Raw genomic sequence first — 25,781 nt, forward strand, 5'->3', positions numbered from 1 at the left:
GTGGTGTACTTCACAGAGATGCACAATATCTTCAGTGAGTTGACGGATCAGATCGACCAGGCAGGGCTGACTGATGAGCAGAGGGAGAGGGAGAACGAGGCCAAGCTGAATGAGCTGCGTGCTCTGTCCATTGTCGCTGATGACTGAGAGAACACCAAGAAGGGGAAGGGCTCCCTCTAAACCTCTGGCCTTGCCTCCTTTCACACCTCAGTGAATGGATTTATCTTTTTCAGGATCCTTCTGTGAAAATGGACCGCTTTGGTCATAGCCTAATCATTAATAGCTTTCTTGCACTAATCTCCTCTCGCTCTCTCCTGACATCGAAAGAAACAGAGCAACTCAAAGCATTTTAACTGCCACATTTACCAAGCCATCAGCCAATATGTATATATTTTTTGAATCATGTAATGAAACCGTTCTAAGAACTAACTTGTGGTTTACACCATAGAATTACAAATAGTACTATAGATTTAAGATCCCTGCGGGTCACACCTTTCTCAAAGCTCCATACTCAAGTTTGAATCTGTTTTCTAGTCATTTCCAAAACATGCATACCAGGAAACAAATTGGATAGTACTGTTAGCGAACTAGAAATGTGACTCAGGGTAGTGGGTCGAATCGCTCCATTTGTGTTATTCACACAGATCTAGCATGTGCATTGTGGACCGGGAACTTGAGGTAAAAATATTGAAAGTTGCCTGTAGTATTTAACTCCAGCTTCCTGACTGTCATTATTCTTCAGATCTGTGATGGTGTCAACATTTCTTTGGCTGTTGCCTAATTGTCCCCTGCTTCTGAAAGGCTAAGGAATAATCTAACATTGTCTTTGAGATGGTCCTTTTACCCTTCTTCGCATAGGTTGAGGACTTGCTTTCCATAACAAATGCTGTTGCTCCCTCTAGTGGCACTTAGTTCATTTGACCATATCTACGTTCTTTGTCATGTTGAGGGAAACCTCTGCCTTTGTGGACAGATATGCATTTGCGTAGATTTTTTTCCAACTTCTGACAGGCCTGGACCAACATTACTTGACATGTAATCTATTAAGCGTGGGTTTTATTTTTGTTGAGCTATGTTACCATCTGTTTAGACATTGTTTCACTTTTTCTATGAACAATCATGCAATACATGGATTGGAAGGAGGGTTTCCTTCATTGTTCAACTAAATAAAACAGAAATACAACAATTTCTTTATTCAGGAAAACGTACAAGCATATTTCTACATTAGGCACACTGGCCACTATCATCAGCATTCTGACTATCAAGGGTAACTTTAATCCCTCAACCTTGGATCAATGGTCTGATTTGGAATGAGCTACTGTAACTGAGAACACTAAACAGTCATATCTAGAATCAGAGTAAGTAATGTACACTTCAAAAGCAGCCTTGAGGTTTAGAGTCTATATTTATTAATCAGGCCCAGGTCATCTACTTGCCCGCTGCTCTCTAAAGTGGAGCTGTAGCTATTTCTATGGCTAGGTTTTCTGCGTGGACAACATTGGCGCATTTGTTCGGTCCCATTCAATGTTGTTCCTCTGTCTATGATATGTAAACAATGAAAATACATTTAACATACTGATGTACAAGAAGCAGCATGGGGTCGAACTGAAAGGTGTGTCAAACTGAAATTCCCTGAAACCGTACCAAACGTGTTTGATAGTATTTGAGCTAAGTACTGTAGGAATGTCTGTTGTCTTGGCTACATGCTCAGTTTTTAGTACTATAGACAGTGAGATCCCGTAAACGGCATATCTTTGTCTAGTGACAGGAAACATACAGTTCATGTAAATGTCAGTGGAATGAGGTCTACTAGATGACTGTTGTGCTGTACATGTTTGTGATCTGTTCCTGGAAGACCCTGCGGATGTCCACTCGCCTGCTCTTCAGGGTGGGGGTGAGAAGGCCGTTGCTCACAGTGAACATCTCTGGATGCAGGTGCAGGTCCTTCAGCTGACAGTGAGGAAAGAGATAACAGAACTGAATACAACACTGATAGTTTTGCCAAGTAGAAAGTCGATGTATGAATGTATTCAGCTTCTACCCCCAAGCTATTAGACTGCTGAACAATTAACCAAACAGCCACTGGATTATTTTAATTAACACCCCCCCCCCCCCCCATTTAGTTTTTTTACACTGCTGCTACTTGCTGTTTATTGCCTATGCAGTCACGTCACCCCTACCTACATGTACAAATTACTTGACTAACCAGTACCCCCGCACATTGACTCGGTACTGGTACCCCTTGTATATAGCCTCGTTATTTTATATAGTGTTACTTTAGCTTATTTGGTAAATGTTTTATTAACTCTTTATTGAACTCTACTTTTGGTTAAGGGCTTGTAATTAACCATATACATGTTGTATTCGGCACGTAACAAATAGTTTGATTTGATTCCTCACCTGCTCAAAAGACTTCAGTCCAGCTTCCTTCCCCACAGCTGTCATGTCTTCTAACACTGCTTTCTTCACATCCTGTAGTGAGACAAGATTTCAATCAGTACCTGTTGAGTTGATACGAGCCAACAACGGCACACATTGTAAAGTTGCAGATGGCCTATTGTGTGAGCTATGGGGACGTCACATACTGGATGCTGGCAGAGCTCCTTGTAGGATCCAATGATTCCCCTCTCCTTAACCCAATCAATAAACACTTCTGGGTCTGGCACAACAATACCAATCAGGTGAGACTGGAAAAAAAAGAGTGTGTGAGAATGATGGTATGTCCCAAAAAAAAGGACTATCCTTTGATAGTGAATATAAGAGTACCAGTATCTCATACCTTTAAGCTGTCACCATGCACAAAGACCTGTAGCACAGGGACACAACGCATGTAGACGTTCTCAATCCTTTCAGGGGCGATGTACTCTCCCTGGGACAGCTTGAAGATATGCTTCTTCCTGTCTATGATGCGAAGTGTCCCGTTCTAACAGGAAAACATACGAACACACAAATGTATATGACCTGACTGACTGTAGTATCTAGTGATCATATTTTGTCCTATATTGTAACCCAGCTCACCAGTAACCACTGGCCCACATCGCCACTGTGCAGCCAGCCATCACTATCCAGGGCCTCTGCTGTTTTCTCCTCATCCTTCAGGTAACCCCGGAACACACTGTGGCCACGGATACAGATCTAACAAAGCATAAAGTTTGGAACAGTGTTAACCAATTTGTTCCCAAATGTCACAATGCAAATCTTATGCCATTAGTAACACTAACATTAATCCATATTTAAGTTTACATACACCTTATCCAAATACATTTAAACTCAGTTTCACAATTCCTGACAGTTAATCCTCGTAACAATTCCCCGTCTTAGGTCAGTTTGGATCACCACTTTATTTTAAGAATTTGATATGTCAGAATAGAGAGATTTATTTCAGCTTTTATTTCCTTCATCACATTCCCAGTGGGTCAGAAGATCACATACTCAGTGTTGGTAACATTGCCTTTCATTTGTTTAACTTGGGTCAAACGTTTCAGATAGCCTTCCACAATAATTTAGGTGAATTTGGGCCCGTTCCTCCTAACAGAGCTGGTGTAACCGAGTCAGGTTTGTAGGCCTCCTTGCTCGCACATGCTTTTTCAGTTCTGCCCACATTTTCCATAGGATTGAGATCAGAGCTTTGTGATGGCAAATCCAATACCTTCACTTTGTTGTACTTAAGCAATTTTGCCACAACTTTGGAAGTATGCGTGGAGTCATTGTCCATTCGGAAGACCCATTAGCAACCAAGCTTTAACTTCCTGACTGATGTCTTGAGATGTTGCTTCTATATATCAACATCATTTCCCTATAACATGATGCCATCTATTTTGTGAAGTGCACCAGTCCCTCCTGCAGCAAAGCACCGCCACAACATGCTGCCACCCCCGTGGTGTTCTTCGGCTCGCAAGCCTCCCCCTTTCTCCTCCAAATATAACAATGGTCATTATGGCCAAACAGTTCTATTTTTGTTTCATCAGACCAGAGGACATTTCTCCAAACAGTACAATCTTTGTCCCCATGTGCAGTTGCAAAGCGTAGTCTGGCTTTTTTAATGGCGGTTTTGGAGCAGTGGCTTCTTCCTTGCTGAGCGGCCTTTCAGGTTATGTCAATATAGGACTCGTTTTACTGTGGATATAGATGCTTTTGTACCTTTCCTCCAGCATCTTCACAAGGTCCTTTTGCTGCTGTTCTGGGATTGATTTGCACTTTTCGAACCAAAGTACGTTCATCTCTAGGAGACAGAACGCTTCCTGAGCGGTGTGACGGCTGCGTGGTCCCATGGTGTTTATACTTGTGTACTATTGTTTGTACAGATGAAGGCGATGCCTTCAGGCATTTGGAAATTGCTTCCAAGGATGAACCAGACATGTGGAGGTCTACAAAAAAAAATGTGTCTTTGCTGATTTCTTTTGATTTTCCCATGTCATGGGAAAGGCACTGAGTTTGAAGGTAGGCCTTGAAATAAATCCACAGGTACACCTCCAATTGACTGAAATGATGTCAATTAGCCTGTTAGAAGCTTCTAAAGCCATTACATTTTCAAGCTGTTTAAAGGCAGTCAACTTAGTGTATGTAAACTTCTGACCCACTGGAATTGTGACTGAGTTATGAGTGAAATAATCTGTCTAAACAATTGTTGGAAAAATTACTTGTCGTGCACAAAGTAGACGTCCTAACCAACTTGCCAAAACTGTAGTTTAACAAGAAATTTGTGGAGTGGTTGAAAGACGAGTTAATGACTACAGCCTAAGTGCATGTAAACTTCCCACTTCAACTGTACGTACATACAGTATCCGTCAAAAGTTTGGACACCTACTCATTCAAGTGTTACTTTTTTTAAAAAATGTACACTAGATTCTAAGTAGCCACCCTTTGCCTTGATGACAGCTTTGCACACTCTTCGCATTCTCTCAACCAGCTTCATGAGGACTACATTTATTAGAGTTACCTGCACCTCAGATTGCAGCCCAAATAAATGCTTCAAAGTTCACCACAACATCAACTGTTCAGAGGGTCGTATTGCTGAAAAGAAACCACTATTAAAGGACACCAATAAGAAGACTTTCTTGGGCCAAGAAACACGAGCAATGGACATTAGACCGGTTGAAATCTGTCCTTTGGTCTGATGAGTCCAAATTTGAGATTTTTGGTTCCAACCGACGTGTCTTTGTAAGACGCAGAATAGGTGAATGGATGATCTACGCATGTGTGGTTCCCATCATGGTGGAGGTGGTGCTTTGCTGGTGACACTGATTTATTTATAATACACGGCACACTTAACCAGCATGGCTGCCACAGCATCCCATCTGTTTTGCGCTTAGTTGGACTATCATTTTGTTTTTCAACAGGACAGGCTGTGTAAGGGCTATTTGACCAAGGAGTGTGATGAGTGCTGCATCAGATGACCTGTCCTCCACAATTACCAAACCTCAACCCAATTGAAATGGTTTGGGATGAGTTGGACCGCAGAGTGAAGGAAAGCAGCCAACAAGTGCTCAGCATATGTGGAAACGCCTTAACTGTTGGAAAAGCATTCCAGGTGAAGCTGGTTGACAGAATGCAAAGAGTGTGCTAAGCGGTCATCAAGGCAAAGGGTGGCTACTTTAAGAAGCTAAAATATACTAACATTTGGTTGGTTACTACATGATTCCATATGTGCTATTTCATAGTTTTGATGTCTTCACTATTATTCTACAATGTAGAAAACCCTTTTTTGCTTTGTCATTATGGGGTATTGTGTGTAGATTGATAAGGGGGATTTAAATAAAATAAAAATGTACAAGACTTACTTAATGTGGAAAAATTGCATTTCCAAATGCACTGTATATAAAGTTAGAGACACTATTTTCCCATTGGTCACAAATGTGACCGCTAAGATATTTTCATATGCCATGAGCATCATGGATTCACTATTGAAAATGAAGGCATAAATGTAAACTCAGCCCTTTAAAACATTACATTTACAAAGACCTTATTTTTTCAAACTGTTGAATACAGAATTCTGGTGTCAAATTCATCTGTAAAAGTACGCCTTGTAGATGTGGTCGTGACCATTGTGAGAAATCAGCCGAAACTTCTGAATCATACTAGACACCTCTATAATGCATAATGACTTTGTTGATAAATACAACTAACTTCTCTAGAGCCTGTAAATTACCCCTAACAAATCTCACTATTGTGACCAAATGGGTTTTAATATAACATACACAACAGCCAGGGGGATACATTTTTTCTGGGTAATTATCCCTGACTCACTATGTTGTAGAATAGCACCGTAATACCATTATGCTTTTTAACCACCTCACCTCTCCTTCTCCGTTCTTGGCATAGTAGTTCATATCAGGGATGTCAACCAACTTCACCATTGCACAGGGCAGGGGCGCGCCAACATGGCCTGAGACAGAGTTTCAGAGTATAACCAACACGCAGACATGGGTATCACGGACTAGTCGTCTCCAGATATACGTGGATAGTTTCCCCATTGTCAGAGAGTCCCCTTACCTGCACTCCAGTCTCCTGGCATGGAGAAGGTGCAGCCTGCTGTGCATTCAGTCTGCCCGTAACCCTCAAAGATCTGCACAGAGCAGCAGGAACATTCCACATCAAACCTCACATACCCACACTCCCATCAGAAATAAACACATACACACACTTAGTCTGAGCTCCAGGCAGGCATTCTCACCAGACACCCGAGGGTGGCCCTGAGGAAGGAGAGCACGGTGGGGGAGATGGGGGCCGAGGCAGTCAGGATGAACCTCAGATTACCTCCTAAATTAGCCTGAAACCCATGGAAAACAAATAGAATCCCATTACGTCTAACAAATAGAGTTTTAGAAAAGGGGAGACGTTGGGCCACGTTCATTGTGTTCAGTGACTGACCTGAATCCTGTTAAATACCAGCCTGTCCCACAGACTGTTGTTACGTACAACCCCACTGCTGAGCTCAGCCTGCTTCCTCCTCACTGCATAGTGCAGCACTGCCCGGCGCAATGGGGACGTCACAGAGCCTAAGATCTACACAGACACGCATTCACACACAAGAGCATAGAAAATAAAAGGCTATATATTTTTTTTTTAAAGTATGTTTGGTATCATAGGATTTGGACTGACCTTGTCGTAGATCCGGTTGAGTAGGCGAGGCACCACTGGGAAGAAAGTGGGTTTCAGAGTCTTAATATCGTCCATGAGTAGGGAGATATCCCCTTGGTAGAATCCTACCCTGGCCCCATGACAGAACATGGACACCTGAGACAGACGTAGGAGCATTTAAAGAATTGTCTGACATGCCCTGAGTCCAAGACAGACAAATACATTTACTTTTGTAATCAAAAGAGGGTGAGCTACCTGAATCATCCTCTCAAACATGTGAGCAAGAGGCAAGTAAGAGATTGACACGTCTTCTTGCCGAATAAAAAATGACCCCTGTGAAATGGAAAGAATTGATACGTAAAACGGTTACACAGTGGATAATAGAGGTGGCCAATTGAATATGCAATCTAGATTTTACAAAGGCAATTGGATGTGCAGTGTATGTTTTAGTAGGACAATAATGGGTCAACTATCTCTATTAAACATCCCATTTATCACAGGAACAGATTGAGAGATGGAACGAGAGATGTAGTGAGCTAAATGGGGCGAGCCATGAAACTCCTCCTGAACTTTAGACAGAGGGAGCCAGAACAGACCTCCAGGATCTTAATAACAGAGGAGGAGTTGGAGGCGATGTTGCCGTGGGTGATCATGGCTCCCTTCGGCTTTCCTGGCCAAATAAACAGAACACAGTTTAGTTTGGAGGAGGGCATTACTGCACGGCTCTGTGCAGCACAAGAATTCATCTCATAACATAATGAGAGGTTGTCAGTGGGCCCCCATGGGCACATCTCTAGTAGCGTGGGTAAATGCTTTAGTATATGATTAACATGCAGGGTAGTGGGGGTAGGCTACATGAGGACTCACACAGAGATCTATAAAAACTAATGGTACCTGTGGTTCCACTGGTGAAGCACACAACTGCCAGGTCCTGGGGTTTTGGTGGCTGCAACAAAAAGACAGATGAATGACAACAGGATCAACAGCAGTGAAGCAACAAAAACAGTCAATGAGACCATATCAACATTCAGAAGAAAACTCACCATAGGATCTTTGAGGTTCTGTCGTCCAAGTACCTGCAATATGCAGGGTCATGTCACTGTGATAGTCTGTGGTAATCAAGATGTCTTCTAATCTAACCCCATGGAAAGGGACTTCTCTCTCAACTAAAGAAGCCGGCATCTATTCTAGCAATTCATCATCTTTACATTGTCTGCAGCTACCCTCTTCTCACCATGAGCTGTGTGAGTTCTAGGATCTCCACTCCACAGTTCTTGCCCCTCTCCACTATGGCATCACTGCAGTCATTAAAGAGCACCAGACAGGAGAGAGTGGGTGTTGCACCTTTCTCCTTATTCCCCAGAAGGGACTCTGCCTTCTCCTCCTTGTCACAGATCACCAGTGAGATCTCCGCTAGGAGGTGAAACAGCGACAAATCAACATGAATAGTTGTAGGCCAGTGGTATGGGAGTGTACTGATTTATATATACACATTTCATTTTGTAGCAGAGTATTCCAGCCTTACCCAGGTTGAGGATATGCACCATGGCCTCCTCTCCAAGTGTGTCATACAGGGGCACCACGGCCATAGAGAAAGTGTAGCAGGCCAGCTCTGAAATAATCCACTGCCACCAACAGAGGGAGACAGAGCAACACTATTAGAACGACAGATCCCAGACTCCTTCCTAACTGATGCTTGGTCACTACATTGCTGGAGTCTCTACAAGGACAGTGCTCTAACAGAGGGAAGCCTTAGGGTTAAACATCATGGAATTTCACTACATAAAAATAATAGGGAAGGAATGTGTAGCCTTCTGTACCTCTGGTCTGTTCTGGGCAAATATTCCAACGAACTGCTCAGGGTTTGGTTGGCAGCCTTTGCCCAAAAGCCCAGAGCCCAGCACCTGTGCCTGTTCAGCCACCTAAAACAGAACAATCAGACAAACAATAATACAATCCTTGAATAGAGCTTGAGCATATTTGTATGCTTGTATACTTGTATTCTCTCTGTAAATAGTAATAAAGACCAAAGATCCACAGACCTCAGTGTAGGAGATCCACTGGTAAGGTTCCCCAGGTTTCCTGAAGCCAAGGCATGGGCCATTCCCTGTGCATCAACACAAGCTCATCAGGTACACTCTGGCATGTCTGGTAAATAGCCCATGTCTGCTCCTAACTAGCCTGTTAGTCCACTGTGTCCGGCCAGCTCACCTGCCACCCTCAGTCCTCTCTGGAACATGTCATAGGCTGTCCTGGTGTCATCATAGTAGAACTCCAACAGGGCATCGTCCTTGAGCAAAGCTGAACGCCTCCAATTGGGCTCTCCCTGCAACACAGACTGTATAAAAACTCTCCCTATTCAGCTCTTTAGCCTTGTTTATACCGAGGGCTAACATGTGTCCTTTGTCCTGATCTTACTTATATTCTGATTGTGCCCACATTCTAGCCGTTGCACCTACACATGGCAGTAAAATGTCTCTTATCCAACCACTGTCCGCATTGTGACCGCATATCCTGCTCACTCCCTGTATGCAAATTAATTGACAATATACTGTCTAAATACTATTTATTTAATTATTTTAACACATATTGATGCCATAAGTCAATGGCATCACTTGTCAATGACTAGAGGGCGGGATAAAGATTTAAATGATTTCACTGTCCAGATCCATCTACACTTGCAAGGTATCCAGACAATGATGTAGGACTACCTCCAAGGGTGGTCAGGAAGATTTGATCACAATCCGATCAATGCGTCTTTTAATAATCTACACCTGTTTAAAAATGTTGGCAATTAGAATGTGGACAAAGGACACACGTTATAACCAGGTATAAACAGGGCTTGGGATGTAATCAATGTTAATTAGTTATTATAACTGAAATCCAAAACACTATGATGAATACAACTACTATCCATCACACAAACGAGCACTTGAGTGTTCTGGATAAATATAACTCCTAATCTTTCACTCAGCTTCTACTTAAAAGCTTCCAGAACATAATGCTCTCACCTGTACAGCGATAGACTGGGCATTGAGATCACAGGGGGGCTGCATGGGCCGACGGCGGGTCACCAGCCAGTATGCAGTGAGGGAGGCCAGAGCCCCTATACCCAGCAGAGAGGAGGGGGACCGAGAGAGGGAGGAAAGGGAGAAAGAGGATGACGAAGGGAGAGAGGGGAGAAGGCTCCAGAAGTCCTCCCTCACAGGTCCCCGAACCCCCCCACTGGAGTGAAGGGACTGTAACCACTCCTGAAAATGCATAGCTGTGAGAGATAAAGAGAGAAAGAAACACACAAGTGTGTTTGCCTGAATGAATGAGAGAAATGTAATGAGAGTGTAACACTGAAAGGGTGTCACGTTGTCTAATGACTGGAGCAGGAATACGTAATAGGGTGTTTAATTTTCTCCACCCAAACAAAGGAGCGATGTGTAAACCTCCAAATAATACACGGGACGAGACCCGTAAAACAAGTGCACAGCGAGGGACCACTTCGCATGGAAGCCGATACAACAGCACAGGTACTCAGGATCAACGGCCATTGTAACAGAGGGCACATATATAACATACTAATCAGGGAAAATGGGAACCAGATGTGCGTAATGAGACAAGATAGTCCGGGGTTGGTGGTAATGAATCCAGTTCAGTGACGCCTAGAAGGCCGGTGACGTAGGCCTCCGGAGCAGGTGAACGGAATGAGCATTAGTACCGGGGGATCCGTGTAGTTGAAGTAATTACATCCAGGAATTCTCAACAAACTTGTGAAAAGACGTCCACATAGGTGCTATTGTACTTTAGAAATAGAACATAAAGCATCTGCTGTAAGCAGGAAAGAGTAGCTAAACTCCCCTATACAATAGCATTCAACATGTCAGTTTCCGGGACAAGAGGGGCTGAGAGGGGTCAATCTTTATGGTACAAATAAGAATTCAAGTGACTGAAATCCTATACAGTACAAAATGAATACAACAAAATTACAACATACAAACTTGACCACTAAAACTAAATACTGCAACATCCCGTTTTGATCATTTAAAAAAGCCCATCTAAAGCACACTGGCCCTCTGGCTCAGCAGACAGACAGGGGTACTGAGGAGAGAATGAACGGCTGGGGTGTATAGGGGACAGGGACTCGGAAGTAATCATGATTGGCTAAACAAAAAGAGGCACTATTGAGGTTACTCTCAGTCATGCTGTGTCCACTGACAGAAATGGAGCTAGAGAGAGGAGAAAAGAGAGAGAGCGAGTGAGTGAGCGAGCGAGAGAATAGTTGCATACAGTAACAGAGTTTGGTGGCAAGATGGGGTGAGGGGGTGGGACAGTGGCCCGTAGGTCCACCCTCATGTTTCCCTGCCAGTCTGTAATTGCTCACAACCAAACCAGTGTGAGAGAAAAAAAACCTGGGCACAATACATTAACCCAAACAAATGTTTTTTTCACACCCTCCTGTCTTCTAAAATCTCTTATGTCACTCCAATATATGAGTTTGCCCACCGTTCCACTTCCTCTCCATCTGCACATGGAATTCACTTCACAAAATAAAACCCCCTCCTCCATACCCCTCAACCTCTCACCTACTTCCTCCCCCTTCTTCCAAAAGTAAAGGGGATAAAGAGTGATGTCACCCCCTCTCCTTCAGTCTTTAAACCAAGCCGACCATGTCCCAGTACACGCCCCTGGAGAATAAAATGACCATCATTCTTTTTCTCATTACTTTTTCATAAAGTTCTTAGAAAGTTCTAGGGCCTCTCCAAATGCACAATATCTAGCCAGAACATATCAAATGCTCAGATAAAATGCTTAGATTGCTCTGTCGCTATTGTCGCATAATTCATACTGTGCCCAGCATCCACAATAATAAATCATTTGAATGCTGTTAGCTGATAAAATAAAAAATAGGACAACAATTGGCCCAAGTGTTGCACTTCAATAGAAGCCAACACCTGCTGAAAAGTTGCAGATGGAGTTTGGAAGGTCCCCATGTCTCTTTTGACGTATACAAAGAGAAAATAAATGAGTTTTCATATGACACATGAAGAAAAATGGTTTGTTGAGAGGAGCATACTCCCCTATGTTCCTGTCTTTCTCTCTTTATCTATACTTTAGTATTCTCTCCTTTCCTCCTGCAGTCCCATTTATAATGGCTATTGTCAGAGCCAGACAGAGACTATTGTGCTTCCCTGGCACTTACTCCCAAACAGAAATGAGAACAGAAATGAGAGAAAGGGAATAATGGAGACATGTCAAACAGTTACTAAGCATATTATATATCTAAGAGGGATTAAATACACCCATTGTAGGCCTCTAACATGTATATCTGCTGTATTGTAACGTATAGATATAACACTACAATCTGGAATGAATCACCTATACTGCTCAGTAAGGTACGCATTAAAAGCTGCCGTAAGGCACCAGCTTAGTTTCAAAAGGAAGTAACAAATACTTAAGACACCCAAGGGCAGTTTGCATGTCTGTGCATATTCACTCTTGCTGGCTGGCAGAGATAGACCAAATTGAGCAACAGTAAGACAAAAACAGAAACCATATCATTTGTAAATAAGAATATTTGATGATGCAACACTTGTCTGTGGAAAGTATTGCATCCACTATCGCTATCCTCATTGTCTTTGCACTAAAATAACATAGGGGCCTGTTTAACGACACACCTGGGGCTCCGTTCCACAGGAGAGAGGTGCACGGGGGAATGTGGTTGGTAAGGGACTTCCTCATCAAGCAGAGAGATTAAGCAGTGTTTTCCAGATTTCCAGTGATCAAAAGCCACCACAAAACAATACTAACGTGAGATTAGTGAATGAGAGAGTAAGGGGAGAGAGAGAGAGTGAAATGCACTGGTGTTTTCTGGCTGTGATTCCCAAATGAAGTGTGAAAAACACAGTCACAATGAAGGTTTTGGGAAGGGGAAGGCGATGGAGAGGAAGAAAGGAGGCAAGCTATGCGTCACGATTTAGGGCTGCTGGGATGATCAACTGTCCAGGAGCAGACAGAGCAGAGACCCCCTTCTAGTCAACACACACTCAAAGAACACAGGAGGCCTTTGCAGCACTCCTACCACCATCATTAGACTTCCATGGTGTATTGATTAAAAGAAGGACCTATCTGAAATAAGGTTAAACATATATAATAGAGCTGGGCAATATGGACATAAAATCCAAAAGGGGGCGCAATGATGTATGCAGTTTATTGTTGTAGATCATCAGGGCCAGGTTTTTTTTTATTACATCAATTGCTTTCAGGATCTACGCACCTCAGACAAGAGAAGGGCGAGAAGGAGTGCTCGGGAGTGTTAGGTAATTACACAGGGGACTCATGTTGACCTTTAACCCTATCAAATAATCTACCTGCATCAAGAACATTGTGATTTAAAAGAGTTCAGAATAGAGGTCAACCAGCAGTTGTTAAGGGAGCTGTACATTTTTTTGTTGCATTGTTGTGGACTAAAATACCAAATACCATGGATATCAGTCAGAAAGAAGTCACTGTAAAAAAATACGCAATAGTCTCTACAGGGCAGAATGTTGAATAAAATGATATTTACACTTATTTTACCAGTTGTACATGTTGGTACTGTTGGCAGGTAGGAGGTGGTGATAATGTGTCCACAAGAAAGTGTTGTTTACCTGACATTTTGCAGCGCCAGTAAGTTCTGTCTGTTGTATTTTTTATCTGTTGACGCATTGCACGTGATGCGCAATATGTAAACTGTAACCGAATGTAGTCGTCTGAAGCAGTTTCCTTGCAATCAGCTGGAAGTGTTTGCTGTTCGCTTAGGCTCGGCCACATTGTGCAAGTGTTTGTCGTGCGAATTGCATCAGAATTTAAAATAAAAACTGGAAATGCAAATGATATGCAGACCAGTGTACTGAAGGTCGGGTTGATAACACTTCCCTGTGGATATTTTGTGTCAGATTACCTCCGACATCGGGACGAAATCGGCAGACAACAGGTAAAGTCATTTGAAATTAAATTTGTTCAAAATTCTGACTTGTAATTCAAAACTACAATCCAGAGAGCCAGCAATAGCAGATGGGAGTTTATAACAACAGGAGCCAAAAAGAATCAAGGAGGTGCAGAGATTTATTTTTAAAGACAGATGATCAAATTGCTTGGGTTTGGTAAGTCAGAATGGTCGCCGAAAACATGTATTTTATGTATTCAAGCAACACCACCACCTTTACATTTGCAATCTGATATTGTAGCCATCAATGCCAAAGTCTTTGTCAGTGATAGTGGGGCAAGTGCATGATTTCTCCCAGAACGCAACATGGAATAAACACTCAAAGTTCTCTGCATTTAAGGGGTATGGGTAGAGCTGTTGCGGTGACCGTATTACCGCCACACCGGCTGAGTCATGAAGGCAGTCAAATTCCACGTGACCATTTAGTTACGGTAATTAGGCTTCTCCAAGCTCTGATGCTGTTGATGGTCATTAGTAGCCTACTAAACATGCTAACTGCCTGGTACTCGGCACTCTATTGTCCCTCTAATCACTCTGACATCAATGCAAATGTAATAGAAAATGTAATCAAACACTTCGTGAGAGCCCATGAGCTCATGTTGCACTACATTTCTATAGGCTATGAAATTGCGCGAGAAAACAGAGTGATGGCCTCTATTAAAAAGATAGAGGCCATCAGCTTTCTATAGGCTAGGCCTACTATATTTACTTATCAACTTTCCTAATATTAAGCACATTGCTTATCTTTACAGCAAGAGTATAGCCTACCTGGCTGACATGAAAATGAACCACAGGAAAAGTGTCCCCCATTCGCTATTTAAGTGCAGAGATGACATGTCTTTTTCCATGCCTCTGTTTTCGAGACAGGTGCATGATAATGGTCCATTCTAAATCAAAACAAATTGTGCACATATATTATTTAGTATATGTAAAGACAAGATTAAATCAATAATAGTCTAATGGTAGACAAAAAGCTTATCACTTGTGAATTATATACAGTTGAAGTCGGAAATTTACATACACTTAGGTTGGAGTCATTAAAACTCATTTTTCAACCACTCCACAAATTTCATGTTAACAAACTATAGTTTTGGCAAGTCGGTTAGGACATCTACTTTGTGCATGACACAAGTCATTTTTCAAACAATTGTTTACAGACAGATTATTTAACTTATAATTCACTGTATCACAATTCCAGTGGGTCATAAGTTTACATACACTAAGTTGACTGTGCCTTCAAACAGCTTGAAAATTCCAGAAAATGATATCATGGCTTTTAAAGCTTCTGATAGGCTAATTGACATCATTTGAGTCAATTGGAGGTGTACCTGTGGATGTATTTCAAGGCCTACCTTCAAACTCAGTGCCTCTTTGCTTGACATCATGGGAAAGTCAAAAGAAATCAGCCAAGAGCTCAGAATTTTTTTTGTAGACCTCCACAAGTCTGGCTCATCCTTGGGAGCAATTTCCAAATGTCTGAAGGTACCACTTTCATCTGTACAAACAATAGTACGCAAGTATAAACACCAGCAGCCGTCATAGCGTTCAGAAAGGAAACGCATTCTGTCTCTTAGAGAAAGGGACCTTGTGAAGATGCTGGAGGAAACATGTACAAAAGTACAGTAACACGAGTCCTATATCGACATAACCTGAAAGGCCGCTCAGCAAGGAAGAAGCCACTGCTCCAAAACCGCCATAAAAAAGCCAGACTACGGTTTGCAACTGCACATGAGGACAAATATCGTACTTTTTGGAGAAATGTCCTCTGGTCTGATGAAACAAAAATAGAACTGCTTGCCCATAATGACCATTGTTATGTTTGGAGGAAAAAGGGGGAGGCTTGCGAGCCGAAGAACACCATCCCAATTGTGAAGCACGAGAGTGGCAGCATCATGTTGTGGGGGTGCTTTGCTGGAGGAGGGACTGGTGCACTTCACAAAATAGATGGCATCATGAGGAAGGGAAATGATGTGGATATATCAAAGCAACATCTCAAGACATCAGTCAGGAAGTTAAAGCTTGGTCGCAAATGGGTCTTCCAAATGGACAATGACCCCAAAGCATACTTCCAAAGTTGTGGCAAAATAAATAAAAGCTGAAATAAATAATTCTCTCTACTCTCTACTCTCTTATTCTGACATTTCACATTCTTAAAATAAAGTGGTGATCCTAACTGACCTAAAACAGTGGATTTTTACAAGGATTTGTGAAAAACTGAGTTTAAATGTATTTGGCTAAGGTGTATGTAAACTTCCGAATGATGCCCTCTTAAGGCAAGAAACAATGTCTTATTTTTTAATTTTTTTTTTTTATAATAGCCGCACAACTCATGTAGCCCAGCCCATAGGCCTATATGTTTTGAAAAGGTTTGTATGACAACTACAGTGTCCAAATAACCTCTTAAAATGAAGGACATTAATCTGCTTTACAAGGGGTGTAGAGCCTAACTGGCATACTTAAGAAGCAGGTGAGTTTCAAGTTTGGGGAAGATCATTTTCACCATAGAAATGCACCTTTATAATAAAAGCATTACATGCATAATCGCATTTGTGGTCACTTTTGATAATTGTGTTTTCCCACTAGTGGAACAGTCGCACTTATAGCCTACTGCCGTGTGCGCATTGCTGCGCCTATATGTGAAGATTTAGCCTAATATTTTATCAACATTTTAAGATAAACATTCTCATCTGTTGCTTCAGACTCATTACGTAAAAACATTTTTTTGATGCTAGTGGTCGTATTAATTTGGGAACAATCGCATCCCACAACTGTCCCAGACTATATTTGCAATATTTATTTCTCACACAGAATAGGTCAACTTTTGTACTATGGGGGATAGTAGATTGACATAGGCTAGTGCTTTTGCTATTCGTTAGGCCTACTACAGTGCCTTGCGAAAGTATTCGGCCCCCTTGAACTTTGCGACCTTTTGCCACATTTCAGGCTTCAAACATAAAGATATAAAACTGTATTTTTTTGTGAAGAATCACCAACAAGTGGGACACAATCATGAAGTGGAACGACATTTATTGGATATTTCAAACTTTTTTAACAAATCAAAAACTGAAAAATTGGGCGTGCAAAATTATTCAGCCCCCTTAAGTTAATACTTTGTAGCGCCACCTTTTGCTGTGATTACAGCTGTAAGTCGCTTGGGGTATGTCTCCTCCTTGCAAAACAGCTCGAGCTCAGTGAGGTTGGATGGAGAGCTTTTGTGAACAGCAGTTTTCAGTTCTTTCCACAGATTCTCGATTGGATTCAGGTCTGGACTTTGACTTGGCCATTCTAACACCTGGATATGTTTATTTTTTTAACCTGACTCCATCAGGTTTTCTTCCAGAATGGTCCTGTATTTGGCTCCATCCATCTTCCCATCAATTTTAACCATCTTCCCTGTCCCTGCGGAAGAAAAGCAGGCCCAAACCATGATGCTGCCACCACCATGTTTGACAGTGGGGATGGTGTGTTCAGGGTGATGAGCTGTGTTGCTTTTACGCCAAACATAACGTTTTGCATTGTTGCCAAAAAGTTCAATTTTGGTTTCATCTGACCAGAGCACCTTCTTCCACATGTTTGGTGTGTCTCCCAGGTGGCTTGTGGCAAACTTTAAACGACACTTTTTATGGATATCTTTAAGAAATGGCTTTCTTCTTGCCACTCTTCCATAAAGGCCAGATTTGTGCAATATACGACTGATTGTTGTCCTATGGACAGAGTCTCCCACCTCAGCTGTAGATCTCTGCAGTTCATCCAGAGTGATCATGGGCCTCTTGGCTGCATCTCTGATCAGTCTTCTCCTTGTATGAGCTGAAAGTTTAGAGGGACGGCCAGGTCTCGGTAGATTTGCAGTGGTCTGATACTCCTTCCATTTCAATATTATCGCTTGCACAGTGCTCCTTGGGATGTTTAAAGCTTGGGAAATCTTTTTGTATCCAAATCCGGCTTTAAACTTCTTCACAACAGTATCTCGGACCTGCCTGGTGTGTTCCTTGTTCTTCATGATGCTCTCTGCACTTTTAACGGACCTCTGAGACTATCACAGTGCAGGTGCATTTATACGGAGACTTGATTACACACAGGTGGATTGTATTTATCATCATTAGTCATTTAGGTCAACATTGGATCATTCAGAGATCCTCACTGAACTTCTGGAGAGAGTTTGCTGCACTGAAAGTAAAGGGGCTGAATAATTTTGCACGCCCAATTTTTCAGTTTTTGATTTGTTAAAAAAGTTTGAAATATCCAATAAATGTTGTTCCACTTCATGATTGTGTCCCACTTGTTGTTGATTCTTCACAAAAAATACAGTTTTATATCTTTATGTTTGAAGCCTGAAATGTGGCAAAAGGTCGCAAAGTTCAAGGGGGCCGAATACTTTCGCAAGGCACTGTAAGTAAATGTTATTTCAATATCTTCAATATGCACCTTGGAATTGGATAAGGACACGCGCAGTTTCATCCTGCATGTGTCTGTCTTCATTTGTAGCCTGTGAGAAAGACCAGATCATGTGGTGCATTTTTTAGGGTGCATTATGGCCACACAAATGGGATGCCGCTGTGAAATTATAGGCATTATCAAGTGCTTATGAAATTGTGAATGAGAGACTATTGGAGTGTGTACAGTCTGCGCAAAAAAAACAAGCAGAGCTTATGCCTTTCAAGCAACTTTTTTCAAATCATCATTTAGAGTCGCATCATGCAGCCTTGCAATGTATTAAAAATCTAAACATACAGCCCAACGTTTCTAGAACAACTAAAGTTACAGTAATAACTCTAAATTAAGCATATAGGAGACACCTATTTCTTTGTTCACCGCTCAACACAGAATACCCGGATGTGTGCACTCCCTCATCGTTTAGAGAAAAGATAAATTTTATTTTATTCAGCTTTGTTCAATTGTATTCTTCATTCTACAAAATAATATAAAATAACCGGCTGATAACATTTTGTGACCGCCACAGGCCTAGTATCGGGCCCTAAATGCATCATCCTCAGTGTAAGAGTCAAGGTAGACAACAGAAACAGCAACATGTTTGTTTGTAGCCTATCGATCAACGTGAGAAATAACCAATAGTTTTGTAAGAATCCGGTCTATAGGACTAGGAGGTTGCACACAAATCACAAATAGGCCTAAGCTACAAGAAATAAGCTACAATAAAATAACAATAAAGGCCAAGTAATACAAATCTAAACGCATACAAGTTCCAGAGTAAAAGTCCACACAAGTTCACAGGCTAAGAATACAATTCAAATCAGAGACCGCAGTGTGTGCATGGAAGTGGGTGCTGGAGTGGTGAGCGAAGCTCGGGGGGAAGGGGGCAAGTGGCAGGGGTACCTGTACCAGACAGGGGGAGCAGGCCTGGGTAGTCGGGAGCAGACTGAAAGGTGGGGTCCAGACAGTTGGGAGAGGCTTGTGTCGGGAGGCAGGGTGGGAGAGAAGGCTTTCAAGCAGACAAGTGCGTGGTGGAGGAGCTTTCAGCAATGGAGCTTTTCAGTGATTAATATCTTTTTGCTTTCTCCAATAAGGATATTTTATATAGCCAAGTAACTTGCTGACTATATCAAAACATTACTGCAGTATTTGGAATGATATTAACAAGAAACACTTGCAAACAGACACACAGAAGCACACAAGACACACAGGTTCAGCTGTGAGGGCTGTGGCTGTCTGACATGATTGACAGGCACATTTTCGGTTTATCGTCCAAGCTCTAATCTTTAATTAGATTTGACTCCTGTTGACTTCATGTTTTTCCTCTGGTCAGTAAATAAAACAAACATAACATGACAAGTCAGTGACCATTTCAAATCACCTGTGTTTTCATCTGACAAGTGTCCAAGAGTCTTACTCCAAAGTAACCTGTTCTCTGAAACAAACAAGCACTCTGACAGACCCTGTGTGTTTGTGTACTAAAGCAGCACAGCCCACTCTGCATGAATGGAAACTAGACTTAAGCTGTCCACAGTGTTACCTTACAGATGTAGGATCTTAATTTGATCACCCTGTTACAGGAGAACTTTCCTGCAATGCAGGAAATGTAAAAATGTTTGTATATCTGAGGTTTAAAAAGGCTTCTGAAGTTTGTAATTAGACATTTCTGACTATATTATCCCTTGTGAAAAATGTAACAACCTCAACAAAAATGTTATAATAATGAATTATAATCAACATAATAATTCAAGTGTCCTGCATTAGTGCAGGATTATTTTCCTGCTGTAGCAAACTGACTCAAATTAAGATCCTACAGCTGTGCCTCCCCTGTCTGTACCAGAGAGAGAGACAGGACAGTGTGTGATGGGCATTCCGAGTCTTATCGGTGAGCCAGATATTTTGGCTCCATTCACCTAAAAGAGCCGTTCATTTGCCTCGCAAACGGCTCTTTGTTTAGTGCTTGATTAAAAATTGTATGAAAAACCATGAAAAATAGAACATATCTAATGTAAAGGCTAAAAGGTTGGCTACTATTATGCCAGACCGTGAAATATGAGTTCAAATACATTTTTTAAATTAAATTAAACCACTTCCAAAAAAAGTGAAGTATTTTTAACACATTGAAAAAATTTGCGTGGACCAGAATGAGGATTTCTCCTCTAGCAACCTGGTCTCAGAGCATTTTGGATTATTCTATACGTAAAACTAAAACACTATATTTAGTATGATATGTTATTTTTCGTATGGTTTGTATTAATTTGTGGATGTCCATCACCCATTTTGAATGATGTGTAACGAATTACAATTCATACTGTATGGGACAAATTTGCAAAACGTACAATATGTTACAAATTTTCAAAAAGTAAAATATGGTATGAATTTTCTAAATGTACCATATGGTATTTGAATTTGCAATACGTATGATATCTTATGAATTCCAGCTAGGTGGCTAACGTTAGCTAGCTCACTAATGTTAGCTAAACTAGGGGTTAGGGTTAAGGTTAGGAGTTAGGAGTTAGGTTAAAGGGTGGTTAGCTTCACCTGGAATGCTTTTCCAACGGTCTTCAAGGAGTTCCCACATATGCTGAGCACTTGTTGGCTACTTTTCCTTCACTCTGCAGTCCAACTCATCCCAAACCATCTCAACTGGGTTGAGGTCGGGTGATTGTGGAGGCCAGGTCATCTGATGCAGTCAAGGACATTCAGAGACTTATTGTGAAGCCACTCCTGCGTTGTCTTGGCTGTGTGCTTAGGGTCATTTTCCTGTTGGAAGGTGAACCTTGGCCCCAGTCTGAGGTCCTGAGCGCTCTGGAACATGTTTTCATCAAGGAACTCTCTGTACATTGCTCCGTTCATCTTTCCCTCGACACTAACTAGTCTCCCAGTCCCTGCCGCGGAAAAACATCCCCACAGCATGATGTTACCACCACCATGCTTCACCGTAGGAATGGTGGCAGGTTTCTTCCAGACGTGACACTTGGCATTCAGGCCAAAGAGTTCAATCTTGATTTCATCAGACCAGAGAATCTTGTTTCTCATTATCTCAAAGTCCTTTAGCTGCCTTTTGGCAAACTCCAAGCGGGCTGTCATGTGCCTTTTACTGAGGAGTGGCTTCTGTCTGGCCACTCTACCAGAAAGGCCCGATTGGTGGAGTGCTGCAGAGATGGTTGTCCTTCTGGAAGGTTCTCCCATCTCCACCGAGGAACTCTGGAACTCTGTCAGAGTGACCATCGGGTTCTTGGTCACCTCCCTGACCAAGGTCCTTCTCCTCTGATTTCTCAGTTTGGCTGGGCAGCAAGCTCTAGGAAGAGTCTTGGTGGTTTCAAACTTCTTCCATTTAAGAATGATGATGGCCACTGTGTTCTTGGGGACTTTCAGTGCTGCAAAAGTTTTTTGGTGCCCTTCCCCAGATCTGTGCCTCGACACAATCCTGTCTCGGAGCTCTACAGACAATTCCTTCGACCTCATGGCTTGGTTTTTGCTCTGACATGCACTGTCAACTGTGGGACCTTATAAAGACAGGTGGGTGCCTTTCCAAATCTTGTCCAATCAATTGAATTTACCACAGGTGGACTCCAATCAAGTTGTAGAAACATTTTAAGGATGATCAATGGAAACAGGATGTACCTGAGCTCAATTTCGAGTCTCATCGCAAAGGGTCTGAATAATTATGTAAATAGGTTATTTGTATTTGTATTTATTTTTTGCAAACATTTCTAAAACCCTGTTTCGCTTTGTCATTATGGGGTATTGTGTGTAGATTGATGAGGATTTTTTATTTTTATGCATTTTAGAATAAGGCTGTAATGTAAAGAAATGTGGAAAATGGGAAGGGCTTCAAATACATTCAGATTGCACTGTATATATCAGGCCATGTATAGTGAACACATTGTAAATATGAAAATAGAATAGAGTCGTGTATGTCAATATCAGACTACAAACATGACCAATGGCATAACATCTCATCTATATGTAAATTCAACCAAGCAATAGGAATACATAAACATCGAATGCACATTTATGCATTGGCAAATGGATCCATAACCAACCCTGTTGCATAGTAATGTGAATAACTGATGATTAATAAGGGAAGCAGTCATGGACAGTCACTACCATCATGGGAATTGTATTAATTGTTTTATTCTGTGTTGCTACTGCATTCATCCCACATAATGCATAGTGCATTTAATGTTTAAAAAAAAATCGAAACCGAAAATCTTTATTATTTTTTAATAATTGAACCCGAAACGACCTCTAAAAGCATTAATCGCTCAGCACTACTCTCCTCACCACCTGTTCTTGCAGTGAGGAATTGCCATCTTCAGATAATGTTTTTTGTAACTTATCTAAAAAAATAATAGCTGTCTGGAGCACAAAAAGCATCAGTAGCAGTTTGCAAATCAGGGAGTTAAATGAACGGCTCTGTCACAGATACAATTTCGTTCCCGATGTTCACCAAAAAGATCCGTTCGAAAACAGCAGTTCGTTCGCGAACGAACCATCACTACCAGTGTGCCAACTCAGCCCTGCCCAGGCTGTACATTCCAACAACATGGGACAACTTTCAACACGTTGCCCGTGGTTTCCATAGACAGACATAGACTTCAAGATTACGGCAAAGCAGACACATAGGGACATTTAGCCAGACATGATTTATAGTGACTGTACAGCATGAACTGCAAAATGAGGAATTCCAAAGAACTCAAGCTATACATGGGTTTGGTCCAGCCTTTGTTTGGGGGAAAAGAACGACCACATAATTGTGCAGTTTTTTTCACACCATAAACTACAATTAAAAGTACAGAGACGTGCTGAAGTACATGTATATCCTTCCTTGAAACGGACTTCTTTTGACCATGCATTGTAAAGTTTAGAATATTGTGTTTTATAGTTACTGTGTGGATATTGGAGTTTTGCCCAATGCTGTAGCTAGCAAAACAAAAGGGCACAATGTTACAACTAAAACCATTTTGGTGAGGTCGGAGAGGTGAGGTCGAAAATCGTATTTCTGTCCTATCCATGCCAAATATATAAATCAACATGCATCATCTTCAGAACCGACACCTCTGTCTCTCTATCTCCATTGACATAAAATGCAGCAGGACAATTCAAAATTGTCAAAACATTTCAATGCATGTATCGAATGGAAATGATGAACAGGTTAAAACAGTGTATTGCACTTAAGCCACGATGGGTAGGCTACTTTGTATCCAATAATAGTGTCACTACTAGTGCGTTACAATTACATACTGTAGCTTATTTCTAGCGAGTACAGAACTTTCCCCATGCCTTTAAAGAAATCGTTTTACAAGTTTCGAGTTACCGCCTCTTACCTGAGTAAAATGTAGATCACCAATGTTCTTCAAATTGTGTTCCCCTACTTCAGCATGAGAAGCGAAATACTCACCCGCCACCACATGCCAAAGTGTTACCCCATGCTACACCCTAACCACCCCTCTTCTTTGACTGACGTCAGCTTGAAAAAAAGTATCGTGAGAGAAAAAGCCATTGAACGAGTAAAGCGCGTTACACTGTAACTAAATAAATGCTGGAGGTAATTACATTTTTCTTTTAATTGAAGTTGAAGAAAACATCCTATGATTTAACAACCAGATGTTGAATGCATTCACATGATGAAGCTCAGATTATGTATTTGTCTATTTACAAATAATCAGATATTGTGCCTTTGTGAAGTCCTTCCCAGTTGAAACCTTCAAATCACCTGAAAGAAAGAACAAGATAACAAACCTGCTGCTACATAGATGACAGTGCCACAGTCTGATGTTTCCATCTTTTTTTTAACTAGGCAAATCAGTTGAGAACAAACTCATATTTACAATGAAGACCTACCACAGCCAAACCCAGACGACGCCAATTGTGCTCCGCCCTATGGGACTCCCAATCACAGCCAGATGTGATGCAGCTAGGATTTGAACCAGGGACTGCAGTGACGTCTCTTGCACTGAAATGTAGTGCCTTAGACCGCTGCACCACTCAGGAACCCATTTCAGCCATCTTACTTGTGCTTCTTGTTGTCCTTGGACCCATTTCTATGATTCCCAAGTCTCTACGGGGTTGTTCCTGAGAGGCCTGGACAGAGAGACATCATGACACACAACAGTATGCAGTCATTGTTATATGGCTTAGCTGTGTTACACCTGCAGAGCTTCTTGATCAGATTTGAGGCACTCTTACTGATGGTTTTAGGGAATTCAACCAGATCAATCCCACGGATGGTAGCTGTGAACGTATTCATAGGATCAGGGCCACAGAATGGGAGACTGGAAAGGTAAAGATTGAGAGGGGACATGAAGTAGAATGACTTAGAGATGACAGAGAACAAAAAATGGGAAATAGACTATAGACTATTTAATAATATTACCTTCCACTCAGCAGCTCAAATACGAAGACAACCAGAGACCAGAGATCTACAGATACACTGTGGCCCTTGTTTAGGATTATCTCAGGGGCAACATAGCCAGGTGTGCCACAGAACGTCCTCGTTTTCTTACCCAAGCCCACTTTCTTAGCAGAACCATACCCCACCTGTAACAACTCTCCTCTTTGTCTGATGATGATGAATAGGAATCATCGGACCAACACCCAGCGTGGTTCATCGTACATTTAATGAAATGGACTGAACACTGAATGACAAAAACAACAAAAGAGAATGAACGAGACCGAAACAGTTCTGTCTGGTACAGAATATAAAGACAGAAAACAACTACCCACAAACACAGGCGGGAACAGGCTACCTAAGTATGGTTCTCAATCAGAGACAACAATAGACAGCTGCCTCTGATTGGGAACCATACCAGGCCAAACACATAGAAGTACAAAACATAGAATGCCCACCCCAACTCACGCCCTGCCCAAACCAAAATAGAGACATAAAAAAGGAACTCAGGTCAGGACCCCACCCCCCCAAAGGTGCGGACTCTGGCCGCAAAACCTGAACCAATAGGGGAGGGTCTGGGTGGGCATTTCGCCGCGGTGACGGCTCTGGTGCGGGACGTAGACCCCACTCCACCTTAGTCTTGGCCCACTTAGGTGGCGCCCCTGGAGTGGCGACCCTCGGACAGGCGGGAGACTCTGGCGGCGCCAGGCAGGCGGGCGGCTCTGGCGGCTCCGGAGTGACGGGCTGCTCTGGCGGTTCCGGACAGACGGGCGGCTCTGGCGGCTCCGGACAGACGGGCGGCTCTGGCGGCACCGGACAGACGGGCGGCTCTGGCTGCTCCGGACAGACGGGCAGCTCAGGACTTACCAGGCTGGGGAGACATACAGGCGGCCTCTT

General features: G+C 42.2%; 2 protein-coding genes and 1 pseudogene across 2 annotated transcripts in view; 1 reads left to right on the plus strand and 2 right to left on the minus strand.

The window, feature by feature from the left end:
* Window positions 1-1,204, plus strand: part of bin3 (bridging integrator 3) — a 37,964-nt gene extending 36,760 nt beyond the window's left edge. Inside the window, exon 9 of the mRNA XM_021621485.3 lies at window positions 1-1,204. Coding sequence (XP_021477160.1) covers window positions 1-147 — 147 coding nt within the window. The 3' untranslated portion in view covers window positions 148-1,204.
* On the minus strand, window positions 1,179-23,966 carry acsl2 (acyl-CoA synthetase long chain family member 2). The gene is made up of 21 exons (XM_021621483.3): window positions 23,821-23,966; window positions 10,092-10,345; window positions 9,292-9,406; window positions 9,123-9,187; window positions 8,901-9,002; window positions 8,606-8,705; window positions 8,315-8,493; window positions 8,124-8,156; window positions 7,975-8,026; window positions 7,677-7,750; window positions 7,336-7,413; window positions 7,102-7,236; window positions 6,871-7,005; window positions 6,674-6,769; window positions 6,493-6,565; window positions 6,297-6,385; window positions 3,019-3,135; window positions 2,780-2,923; window positions 2,586-2,687; window positions 2,401-2,472; window positions 1,179-1,950 (listed from the first exon to the last, which is right to left on the minus strand). The coding sequence occupies exons 2-21, from the start codon at window positions 10,341-10,343 to the stop codon at window positions 1,810-1,812; spliced, it is 2,154 nt and encodes a 717-aa protein (XP_021477158.3). The 5' UTR covers window positions 10,344-10,345; window positions 23,821-23,966; the 3' UTR covers window positions 1,179-1,809.
* The window catches only part of LOC110535067 (cGMP-dependent protein kinase 1-like), a 19,402-nt pseudogene continuing 14,684 nt past the window's right edge, over window positions 21,064-25,781 (minus strand).

The sequence above is a fragment of the Oncorhynchus mykiss genome, chromosome 11, assembly GCF_057628025.1.
Source record: "Oncorhynchus mykiss isolate SJ-2025 chromosome 11, ASM5762802v1, whole genome shotgun sequence".
NCBI classification, from domain to species: Eukaryota; Metazoa; Chordata; class Actinopteri; order Salmoniformes; family Salmonidae; genus Oncorhynchus; species Oncorhynchus mykiss.